General features: G+C 34.6%; 2 protein-coding genes across 2 annotated transcripts in view; both read left to right on the top strand.

Annotated features, from left to right (window-relative positions):
- LOC125677662 (uncharacterized) overlaps nt 1-13047 on the top strand; it is a 91286-nt gene that overhangs the window by 24016 nt on the left and 54223 nt on the right. The gene's annotated exons all lie outside the window — the stretch shown is intronic.
- Nucleotides 2735-13047, top strand: part of LOC125676627 (multiple epidermal growth factor-like domains protein 10) — a 17365-nt gene continuing 7052 nt past the window's right edge. The window contains exons 1-6 of the mRNA XM_056160808.1: nt 2735-2803; nt 4943-5043; nt 7139-7200; nt 7484-7615; nt 8229-8291; nt 8600-8698. Of these exons, the coding sequence (XP_056016783.1) occupies nt 2735-2803; nt 4943-5043; nt 7139-7200; nt 7484-7615; nt 8229-8291; nt 8600-8698 (526 nt within the window). The remainder of the gene's footprint in view (nt 2804-4942; nt 5044-7138; nt 7201-7483; nt 7616-8228; nt 8292-8599; nt 8699-13047) is intronic.

Consider the following 13047-nt stretch of genomic DNA (forward strand, 5'->3'; position numbering starts at 1 on the left):
CGTAGCCAAAATCAGTGTACCAAGATTGGTCTAACAAACGGTATGAAACACGTCAGATAGCATTTGACCCAATGATAGGTTCTAAAGACAAACTATATCGTTATAACGACCATATAATTTGCGAAATGCTGACTTCATTCGAGACTGTTGAAACACTTGTACCATTAACTTGTTTGTCAGTAGTTTGCCTCTACGATAGGTTCTAAATCAAAATATTATTATGGAAGGTGTTGTCAAATTTTCAGAGCTTTTTTATGATATTTCAAAAGTATTTTAATAGTTATATCATATTTTGTGACAAAGTCGATGAGTACCCCCCGAACTAACACCTAATGGGCCGTTCTATTTTTAGCACAATATACACATCAATTTAATGCATAAATGGGGTAATTTCAGCAAGTCATTAAAATATCAAAAGCAGAATAATCACATATAATTTCAGCTCCGCATAGTCTATTCGAACGGAATCTTTGAATTGGTGAACATAACTTTAAAATTCATTCTCCAGATTTAAGTCGTATAGTGTTTGAACTAAAAAGATTATGTAACTTTCAAATTAAATGCTAGTTTTAGTGAGTCATAAAACCCCAAGAAACGCTTAAAATAAATAGTTTCGATGTTTAAAACACAGAATTATGCATAAATTATCACTAGTAGACGACGGGAATTTGGTAGCAAATAATTAGAAGGTCATTTATTTGGGGTATACAATTCGGAAATTTCATAAAAAAAATTATCTCCCTTTGTGGAACTCTCATGGGAAGAAGGTAAGGAAGAATGATTCATAAGGCAGACGACAACAACATGGAATGGGTGGAAAGTGATGGAAGATAAATTTATAGCCTTGGTGAAAATTTCAAGGGAAAGGGGAGTTTATTTACATCAGGATTGCAAGAAGTATACTTCAACACACTTGAGATTTTTAAATATCCATCAGAAATTGTGTGAATTCCAGAATCATTGTTCGCTGCACTGCACTGCACTGCACAGCTGGTGTGCATTAACTATGATCTAGACTTAACAGACATCATCATGTCTATGACAATCATGGACATTAACTTTGAATAAAGAACAACATGTTGTTACCCATTACATGACAAACCTCACTCAGATGTGAAAGGGGGGGGTGGTGACTCCAAAGCCAATAGATCTGCCATATTGCTCAAGTTGACAACACATGTTCCATTGATTCTGGTAAGTTCATTTTTTTAATATCTTCCTGCACTAACAGATGTTGAAATATGCACATATGCATAAATACTCATGGGTGAATTTTTTAAAAATTTTACTTCTATTTGAATGTTTTCTGATATCAATTTGCTTAATACACAATTTTCTAGATTAAAATACTGTTACAATATATTTAGAAAATATAATGAAATATATGTGTTTGATGTTTGCAGACAAGACAATGCATTGAGAAACACAAAAGTTGTGTCCAGATTAAGACAGATGTAAAGAAAGAGTTGAAAGGTATGATGCTTTACAAATGTCTGAATGCAAGGTGAAAATAACGAACAGTGATCAATCTCATAACTCCTTCAAGCAATACAAAATAGATAGTTTGGCAAACACGGACCCCTGGACACACCAGAGGTGTGACCAGGTGCCTAGGAGAAGTAAGCATCCCCTGTTGACCGGTCACACCCGCCGTGAACCCCATATCCTGATCAGGTAAACGGAGTTATCCGCAGTCAAAATCAGTGTACCAAGAACGGCTTAACAATCGGTATGAAGCACGTTAGACAGCATTTGACCCAATACGAGGTTGTATTGACGAACTAGATCGTTATAACGACCATAAAATTTGCGAAATGTTGACTTCAATCGAGACTGTTGAAATCCCTGTACCATCAACTTGTTTGTCAGTAGCTTACCTCGATTTAAAAACTGACTATACGCACAACAAGCTCTTGCATATCGAATCAGTTGAGATATATAAACACCATATGCAGGTGATAATGGAATATTGCTACATAAATGTGGGAAGTTGACGATGGAGAAGCTGAAATCATCACGTTTGTCATACAGTTGAGTTGTCAGTTTGCCGTTAATGTCTACTTTCAATAAAATATCTAGGTATGAAGCAGAAGTGGACGACTCTGTGGTGTCCTTTATTTCGAGCTCTGTGAATCGCGCTAGCTAAGTGATATACATTTCTTATATTAATATTCATTTACTAAAACACCGTTTGTTTACATTGCTTCTATTTTGTTGCATAAAACGAACTCCTAGCCTCTGTCACAGTAGTTATTGTGACGTACGTCAACACATCAACATGACGTGACATTTCATCTCACCCTGCCTTTTATCAACATTAGAAGGTGCACTGTATTTTGGAGGTAGGATACCGCAAGATTGGGATGGTAATCCACGTAAGTTTACAATCTTAATCCGAGGTGTGACTTGCGAGATCTTTGTAACAGATGTTCTTTTTTTCAAATCATTACGCTCTCTCAGTCGCGTGCCTTAAGCTAGTTCATAATCCGTTCATAGTCAATGTGAACCGATTGTGTCGCGCGCTGAAAGTGGTTGGTTCATAGAGGAAAATGCGATTTGTAATATAAATATTATTTCATATTCAAGCGCCTTAGACAGTAACATTTTTTCAGAGTGTTCGTAACAGTGAGGTTTTCTGAATCCACTAATTATTTTCAGGGAAATTCAAATTCAAAGAAAGATAATTCGCTTTTAAGAAAAATATGCCTAAAAGTTTATAATTTTACATTGAAAAATGTTTTCTTTGCTGATAGTGTTCCGAATATTTAACAATTCTGACAATAATGCATTGTATAATCGAATGGTAAAATATTTCATTTTACATCCCTACGAAGCTTTACTCCAAGAAAATTGAAACTTAACTGTATGGAAAACCATTACTTTTCTTCACCAAATTTTGCTTCATACCCACAAAATCCCTATCTACTCCCTTCCTATACTTTTATATCGCTTTCTCTGTTCTTTTACGTAAAATTTTAAGAAACACCATATAGAACATTTATCTATAAATATCTTGTATGCAAAACATAATTCAATATATCAATGAGATTTCATTATATACGAGGTAAAATAAAATATTTCCATTACCTTAATTTAGGTTCTACCAAAGCCATTGCTAAGATCAAAGATATATTCTCTAAAATATACTGGTTAATCAGTGATATATATTAAACGTCCTAAAAAAATAAATGTATGGCTTTGAAATGCACTACTTATTTGAAAACGCAATAGCGCTTTCATGCCTTCAAACTGATTAGATGTTGTACATTAACTTAAAACAGCCGAGCGTTTGCTTTCTAAGCGTGATGTCATGAGCTGGAATCCCGTTTGCAACAAGCCACGTCAAACCTAAGACGTAAATATAGGTAGTGATTGATCCTTCGTCAAACGCTCGGCATTTAAAAGTGACAATCATGGGGATTTCGGATATGACCTTAAAACAGGGGTCCCTTGTCGCGGCAGGCGTTGTTAAGTTATCGAAACCTTACTGTGTGCTAAACAAATGTCGAAATTTGTTATACTTCACCTACACCTGGTGATGTCTAAACATGCGTTAAAAATTCTCGAAGTGGCGAAAGAAACAACAAGTGACCTCAAACATCTTAATATAGACCCATTTTATGGCTTTTCTGCTATCATACCTACTGTTTTACGCTTCGTAATTTAACAATGAACTTGATAACTTACAATTCCATTTTATTATCAGAAAACTTAACAAACGTATGTAACAAATATATAAATGACCGACAGATTCACATTCATAAAATAAAAATACTTTCGTCTCTATTCTGAGATCAATACACGTGTAAACAATCCTGGCGATAAACAGTTGAATTGTGTATTCAGAGAAGAGCAGATAATCACATCGACTTGATATTGCCCGTCAACATCAGACTAGAGACGTTAAATGTATTTCAAAGTTGTAGAGCTTATAATCTCATTTTATCGTCAGCAAAAAACATAACTTCCGTTTCGGAAGCTGCAATGACGTCACAAAGTGACCTAACTTGTAGCTATAAAAGGAAACCATTCAATATATATTCACTATTTCTCAAATACATTCTTGAAGTAAGGGGCACACATTTTTTATGAAAGGTGAAGATAACGAACAGTGATCAATTTTCTAACTCCTACAAGCAATACAAAATAGATAGTTGGGCAAACACGGAACCCTGGAAACACCAGAGGTGGGATCAGGTCCGTATGAGGAGTAAGCATCCCCTGTCGACCGGTCACACCCGCCGTGAGCCCTATATCTTGATCAGGTAAACGGAGTTATCCGTAGTCAAAATCAGTGTGCCAACAATAGCATAACAATCGGTATTACTCAATTTACCTGATCAGAATATTTGAATCACGGCGAGTGTCACCGAACAACAGGGGATTCTTACTCCTCATATACATCTTATCCTACCTATAGTATATCCAGTGGTGCGTATTTGTACAATTTTCTATTTGTATTCCTTATCAGAATTGTGAGATCATTGTTCGTTATCTTCATCTTTTCATTTCGAAAGATCCAGTACTTCGACTAATAGTGTGTATATTCAGATTATTGTTTCTTTATGATTACATCTTTTTACCGGTGACCTAAAGCATACAATTAAAAGCAACCTATCATAAATATTCTGATTACGTCATCAGGCAAAGTAAAAAGTCTGCAGGTGGAAGCTGTCTACCGCCTTCATCAAACAAGATGTTTGCTGCCCCTCTCAAAAACATAGAATTTGACCTCGTTACCAATACAGAATAATTTCCGTACATGCTATTTCTGCGAAAACTTTTAATGATCATAGTCCTTACACAACACTGAAACATGCCCAATTTTCATATTTTAGGAAGTATTTGAATGCTATTTAGTTCATCACATTACCATAAAATGTATAAGAATAAAATGTTCAAGGCTATTGTAACATAAACGTATTTGTGCTGATACCATCAGAAGTGTGTGTTATCAATTGACTTTGTTCTCTGTTCATGTCACATTTTTTTGTGCTTTTTGTCTCTTCATGTCCGGTCTTCAATCTCCAAAATATGTAACGGGTAAGTCGTTTTCACTATGACATATAGTACAACGTATCTTTTAGATGTCATTATGGATTAGTGACTATTAAGATTATCATATTGTAAGTGATTGTTCGTATGTACAGCCATTCTAATTTACTAAAAGTTTTCTCTCGGTTATTGTGACAATACAAAAAAATACAGATTAGAACTATATCTAAGTTAACATGAAGTTCATATCCATAACTTACACTATATCTACTAACATTTGCCCAACTCTCTATTTTGTATTGCTTTTAGGAGTTATGAGATTGATCACTGTTGATTATCGTCACCTTTCATGATATCAAATATAAAACTAAATCACGGAATCAATTCCTTTTAATAAATAATTTGTTTCAAACAGTTGTCGCTATGGACTGCATTAGATTCATCAAAGTCAACACGGTAAGGAAAAAAACATATCTTAAAACAACTGAGAAAAATACCAGTATACTTTTACCAGTGATACTAAGAAAATGAAAAGGTGAAGATAATGAACAGTGATTAAATGAAACAAGTTAGACATCATTTGACCCAAAGACGTTGTATTGGCAAACTAAATCGTTATAACGAACATATAATGTCCTAAATGGTTACTTAAAACTAGATTTTCAAAATTTAGTTTTTGATTTTTAATGTTTAGAATGCTTAACAAGGGTATTACTAATGATCAGCAAAGATTTGAATGTCAGTAGTCAATGTGTATGGGAAATACACGGTCATATGTCCTTGTTATGTAAACAAGGCCCGTGCCATGTTTTTGTTTACATAGGTTTAATAAACTAGTAAACATTTTGTTTAAAGCCGATTGTTTTTTTCATTTTAAGTACACGTAAATTCCTAACACAATTAAATATTTTCTAGTGTTTGGCACACCTCTTTTTGTTTTAAATACGCTATTTTCTATTAAACAGTCTAATATAAACAAAAACATGGCATGAGCCTTGTTTACATAACAGAAAATTGCTGTGCCTCACTTATAACTCAACAACTGATATTCAAATTTTGGTTGACCATTAGAAAGAATTTCGTTAAGCATTGTAAACAATAAAAATGGAAAAATGAAATTTGAAAATTTTCAGCTCAAATCGTTTCCATGTCCCTTTATGTATTACTGTTTCCGACATTGTTTTTATATTTAGTTTTTTTTTTATTTCTCAGAGCAAAAGATGGCCTAATAGGTATCTTATATGAGGTATATCATGTTATCAAAAGCATTCTGTTTGCATTGTGTTTCTTCTGCTCTTGATATTGTATATATATCCACCACAGAGTTGCCCACCTCTGCTTGACACTTGGATATTTTTATTCAAAGTAGACATTAACGGCAAATTAACGACTCAACTTTATCACAAACGGGATAATTTCGGCTTCTCCATCGTTAACTTCCCATATCTATATAGCAATATTCCATTATCAACTGCACATGGTGTTTATATCTTTCAACTGATTCGATGCGCAAGAGCTTGTTCTACGTATGGTCAGTTTTTAAATCGAAGCAGGGTACTGACAAATAAGTTGATGGTGCAGAGGTTCCAACAGTTACGTTTAAAGTCAGCATTTGCAAATTCTATGGTCGTTATAACGAACTAGTTTGCCAATACAACCTACATGTGTATCATTGATTCAAATGCTGTTTGACGTGTTTCATACCGATTGTTAGACCGTTCTTGTTACACTGATTTTGACTACGGATGACTCCGTTTACTTGATCAAGATATAGGGCTCACGGTGTGTTTGACCGGCCGACAGGGGATCCTTGCTCCTCCTCGATAACTGATCTCACCTCTGGTATATCCAGGGGTCTATGTTTGCCCAACTCTTTATTCTATATCGCTTGTAGGAGTTATCAGATTGATCACTCTTCGTTATCTTCACCTTTCATTGATGAAAAATCACTATTCCTTAGTTTCACCTTTTTTCATTTAGATAACTTCACTTCATTTAACTAAAAGCAATACTATAGTATTTCATCCTTCATTTTTGACAAACAATATTTCTAATTTTTACCAAGCAAAGTTGTCAAATATTACGTAGTTTGATAGTAGATACAATCTTATTGTAATTGTCTATTGATTGATTAATATTTCAGTCTTAACGAGGCAAAATGCTGTTATGGATATGTATGGAGTGAAACACAGAATAAATGTACACGTACGTATAATTTAGCATCCAAACAGAAACACGATAGCAAGTTCGTGAAAGAAATATTAATGTTAACGTACATTTGTATATTATTCATGAATAACGAGAGGGTTATTTACGATTAAATGATATGTTCAATAACGCTTATCAATATTCAAATTTAATATTATCCTGTGAACATATCTTGTATGGATAAGGATACGGCACTTGACGATTGAATAAAATGTTCTTTGTCGCTAATTAATATTTCTTGTATCCTTGTACATACATCTTCTTTGTACGTCTTCTGTAGGTTGTGTGGATGGATTTTACGGTAGGAACTGTACTTTTCCTTGTCAATACCCAACATTCGGCTTGAAGTGTTGTTCAACGTGCAACTGCAGCCGCGAGGACTGTCACCACGTGTACGGATGTAGTCAATCAGGTAACGATGCGATTAATATAATTTCACTTTTTTTTCCAAACGAAGGACATTTTCTACTTGAAGTTCTATCTTGTGTCCACAATTACAGAATGTGAATCGGGAAAATATGGTGAATATTGTGAAATACCTTGTCGTTATCCTAACTATGGAAGTAAATGTCAGTTGTTCTGTCATTGTAATGAAGCGTCTTGTGATCCGTCTAGTGGATGTACAGGTTTATTGTAGTAATCGTCAATGTTACGTCCATGTTTTCCTTTTTTATTCACATCACATTTTAAGACAGAATTGGTTTACAAAAATTCTTTTTAAAAATCTAATTACATTTCTTTCAAACTTTGAAAATATGAACTAGATTTGACTTCGTTTTTAGGTGATTATTTTTCAACATTGACAACATTGAGTTTTGAACTGTCCATGTACCTTCTACAACTATAGAACTCAATATTTAGCATTAGTTGTGACGATACTGTTCCCCTTGCATAAACACATATATCTATAGATAAGAGAGTCGTCAATGTTGTTCTGATATGTGGAGATACATGTTAATATGTGCCATTTATTTTTGATTCTCCTATACACTTTTCTGTTGTGTAAATATGTCTTTCCGTGGCAGAGGCTGCACCAAAACCTATCAACATATCACACACGGATGGAATACATACAGAAGAGAAAGAAGGTACAAATTACATCATTTCAGTGTCTTTACTTTCTGGTATTGTTAATCGCTTTTATTCACATCCCTCCTATAGATAGGATTTTTATTCCAACTTTATAAAAAAAACTTTAATCGAATGTCTTTCAAACATTGACAATATTAACTAGATTTTACTTTTTTCCAGATGATTATTTTTCAATTTTGACAACGTTGAACTAAGATTAAGATATTCGTCTATCTTATTCTGATATGTACAGATAACATTCGTCATTTGTATTTGAATCTCCTACCCACTTTAATTTTCTTAATGGGTAATTTTTTCTTTACAGTGACAGAATCTGCACCGAAACCTACCAACACCCCTCTTATGGGTGAAACAGAAGAGAAAAGAGACGCAAGTGAGAGCAATTCCGTGTCTTTAGTATCCGGTATTATTAGTCTCCCTATCGTGGCGGGAATATTACTGATGTTGTATGCAATAACGTATTTACAGAAAGTGTCAAGCAAAGCTCAAAGTCATTCACTTACCTAATACAATCTTTCAAATGATAAAGTACTATGTTAGTTCCAGGGTTGTTATCATTATTTTCCGTTATCCATTAATGCATATTCTAACTTCTTTGATCATTCGTCAAAGTCAGAACAGACTCTAAATCTGACTGCATACATTTATGTTCAGATGACACCATTAAAGTCCATTCAGATTGTAAATCTGGTTAAACTTCAGGCGTAATATACTGCTGACAGTGAATGTATTCCTTCTGTATATTTCTTATAATTACTGTACGAGTAAACTTAAATTCTGACGAATGTGGAACATTTATAACCGTGCTGTATCAACTCACATCGGAAAATTCTTTACAATTCCTATAAGCAATACAAAATAGATAGTTGGGCAAACACGGACCGCTGGACACACCAGAGGTGGGATCAGGTACCTAGGAGGAGTAAGTTGTAAGAGTAAAATGGCATGTTATACACGTGTCATGTTCTGTTTGTACATTATCAAGATGTATCCTGGCTTAAACGGTTTCCACGTCAGTGGATTTTGCTAATAGATGGTTAATGTGAATGTTGATGAATCTTCTCACGTGTCTAGTAAAATGTGAAAAATGATATATGGTCTCTCTCTCTCTCTCTCTCTCTCTCTCTCTCTCTCTCTCTCTCTCTCTCTCAATGCCATTTATTCATTATGATAGTTTCCTTGATTTTAACATTCATACAAAGTGCAAGGTATGGAATACTTTTCAGTTAACAATTTATGTCAATGTTTTTCTCTTCCACTAAGCTGGGCTGAAAATGGTTTCTCGATTGTGACTTTGAAATAAGAAACTAGAAGCTTCATTATCCACATGTCAGTAAACAGTGAAAATAAATGAAATAAAAAGGTCTACTGATACGAAGTTTTCGTTATATTCGTGGCTTCTGTTATCAGTAATTACTTGCAGAATTAATTTAAATAAAACTATTCTCTCAGGGTTTATCTTCTAATCCTCTGTTCCAATAGTTTAATACTTGTATCTATGTAGTATGCACTGCGTTTGGTTAACACTATGTAATTTACATTTATTTAACCTACAGCCACTGCTCTCAGAGTTTACGTTCCAGAAGAGAAGTTCTAATCTACAGTACCATGGCACTATGCGTGGTTGCAGTCATTCAGTTTACAGTTTATATTTTGGTGTGCTGGATTGAAAATGGTCTCTCGATTGCGATAAACTAGTAGCGTCAACATCTACATGTCATTTAACAGAATGAAAAGGAAATAAAGAAAATCTAGCAATAAGAAGTTTTCGTTATTTTTCCTGTCCTCTGTCAACAGTAACTACTTGCAATAAATCTGAATAAAACTTTTCTTTCAGGGTTTATCTTCTGATTTTCTTCTCCAATATCATAAGTAACACTGATATTAATTTGTTGGTGTTACAAATCGAAATAAAATGAATTCGTTTATACGAGCGCTGATGCATTGTTATTATCAGGGCGTGTCTCTTTCCGTATCCATTTTCACAGGAATATAATAAACTCCTTAAAATGGAAGAACTCATATTGACCAGTAATTGTAGGAAATGGAGATGACCAATTTGTCTTGTTACAAAAATAAAACAATGAAAATAGCTACAAAGAGTTTTGCAAACTTGAGAACTTGATACAAAGGAAGGTAATTAAGAAAACCAAATCTACTTACTCTAATCATGTTCATGCCATCTCCAAACACTTCAAACAAGAGTATATCCAATAAGAATTTTATTATATCTACAATTCGAGACATTGCATCAACTTGCAATTTGTAATGAAATAAAACATTTTAACTACATGTGTTAGTCTTATGTCTACAAAGTGTTTGTTCTTTGAGAAATTTATATTTCATTATATCGGCCGAAATCGAGTCCTTTGCAAATGTTGCTGAATAGTGCATTTTCTACTATATCCTACCATATTCTTACGGTGATATTGTTGTTATACCTACATTTGTTCCTAAATCACGGTTATACGTGCCTGCTGGATAAAATAATACAAATTCTAATCAACACCAATCGGGATATCTTCGTCTTCATTGGGTGATTTAGCATTTCCAACTGTTTTCGTTGTCATAAGACTTTGGTGCTTTAGTGTGTTACTTTCTCCACAATTTTTAACTTGATGTAAATATTTCAGTTCATGCAAAATAAAAGGTCAGTAGGCGGGGACTATGGGAATTAACACGAGATGTCCATGCGTATTTCTATTTCTGATATATGTAAATTTTATATTTTTCTTTATATTTCAAATATGAATATAAGAAATCACTACCTAGTTCCTCTTTCTAAAAAAAAAACTCCTTTGGTCATCATAAATCCATAACGCAATACATTGGCAGATCCAGAAATTTCTTAAGGGAGTGTTATTAAACGGATGGGTATCTGGGGCCTGTCTTGTGACCCCAGTGGGTTCAGGGTAAAATTCTGATGGGGACTCGGTGGCAAAGCTTCCTGAATCACTTACTTCTGACAAAAGAAGACGCATATATTTCAGAGTTTTGGACGTGTTTCTATAAATGTGAGTGACGTGCACCCAATCACTGTTAAATCTATACATGCATAGCTCTGATCCTTGGACGAATTTGGCTCCAGTTTTTGGCACTCTAGTTTTCCTTTTAGCTCTTAAAAAAATATTTTGTCATTTCGAATTTCCAAACTTTCGGCTTGAGCATCGCTGAAGAGGTTATTTGTCGACATGCGCATCTGGTGCATCAAAATTGCTACCGTGTAAGTTTTACATTATGACCCCTGGGTCGAGGCCTCTCCTGGTGGATTGTTAGTCCCGGAGGGTCTCTACAGCCCAGTAGCTAATTACTTTGTTACTAGCTTGAAAATACGGATGTATATTTAATTGTTGGGATAAAATTTAGAAATTCATTTCAAAATTAAGGATGATATCTCTCTCATGCATAGCTCTGATCATTGGACGAATTTGGCTCTAGCTTTTTGCACTCTAGTTTTCCTTTTAGATCTTAAAAAAGTGTTTTGTCATTTCGAATTTCCAAAATTTCGGCTTGAGCATCACTGAAGGGACATTGTTTGTCGAAATGCGCATCCGGTACATGCAAGGTGAAGATAACGAACAGTTATCAATCTCATAACTCCTACAAGCAATACAAAATAGATAGTTGGGCAAACACGGACCCCTGGACACACCAGAGGTGGGATCAGGTGCCTAGGAGGAGTAATCATCCCCTGTTGACCGGTCACACCCACCGTGAGCCCCATATCCTGATCAGGTAAACGGAGAAATCCGCAGTCAAAATCAGTGTGCCAAGAACGGCTTAACAATCGGTATGAAACACGTCAGACAGCATTTGACCCAATGCGAGGTTGTATTGACGAACTAGATCGTTATAACGACCATAGAATTCGCGAAATGCTGACTTCAATCGAGACTGTTGAAATCCCTGTACCATTAACTTGTTTGTCAGTAGCTTAACTCGATTTAAAAACTGACTATACCCAGAACAAGCTCTTGCATATCGAATCAGTTGAGATATATAAACACCATATGCAGGTGATAATGGAATATTGCTACATAAGTGTGGGAAGTTGACAATAGAGAAGCTGAAATCATACAGTTGAGTTGTCAATTTGCCGTTCATGTCTACCTTCAATAAAAAAAATCTAAGTATGAAGCAGAAGTCGACGACTCTGTGGTGTCCTTTATTTCGAGCTCACAGGGATATATCAAATCGACAGATGAATGAAAGCTATCATTGTTAATAAACAAAACGTCATCGATATATCTAAAAGTCGAATTGAAGGTCACAGCAAGATATTTTTTTCTTCTCACGTAGAAGTTTTTGAATAAATTATCCTTCATATGAATATAAAAACAGGTCAGCTAACAAAGGAGCACAATTCGTGCCCATGGGAATTCCAACAGACTGTTGGAAGGCCTGATCACCAAAGACCGCGAAGATATTGTCAATGAGGAACTCTAGCATATTTTTTATTTCAACTTCAGAGTACTTGTGCGTGGAATCAGAGTGGTGTTTAACAAAGTAAGTTTTTGAATGACTGATCACTAGGTGTGAATATTTCCGTTTTCTGTTTTTGTTGAAGAAGCAACTGTCTATGATGTCAAAAAGTCTAGTCTTTAATTCATCGTGATGAATGGTCGTGTATAGTGTTGAAAAGCCATAGGTTTTAATGCTATTGATTTGGGGAAAATTCTGTGATTTCAAGTTTACTAAAAGTTCTTTAGAATTTTTTAGAATCCACATTTGATTAACACCAATTCTGGCATA

Source organism: Ostrea edulis, chromosome 3 (genome assembly GCF_947568905.1).
Source record: "Ostrea edulis chromosome 3, xbOstEdul1.1, whole genome shotgun sequence".
In the NCBI taxonomy this organism is placed as follows: domain Eukaryota; kingdom Metazoa; phylum Mollusca; class Bivalvia; order Ostreida; family Ostreidae; genus Ostrea; species Ostrea edulis.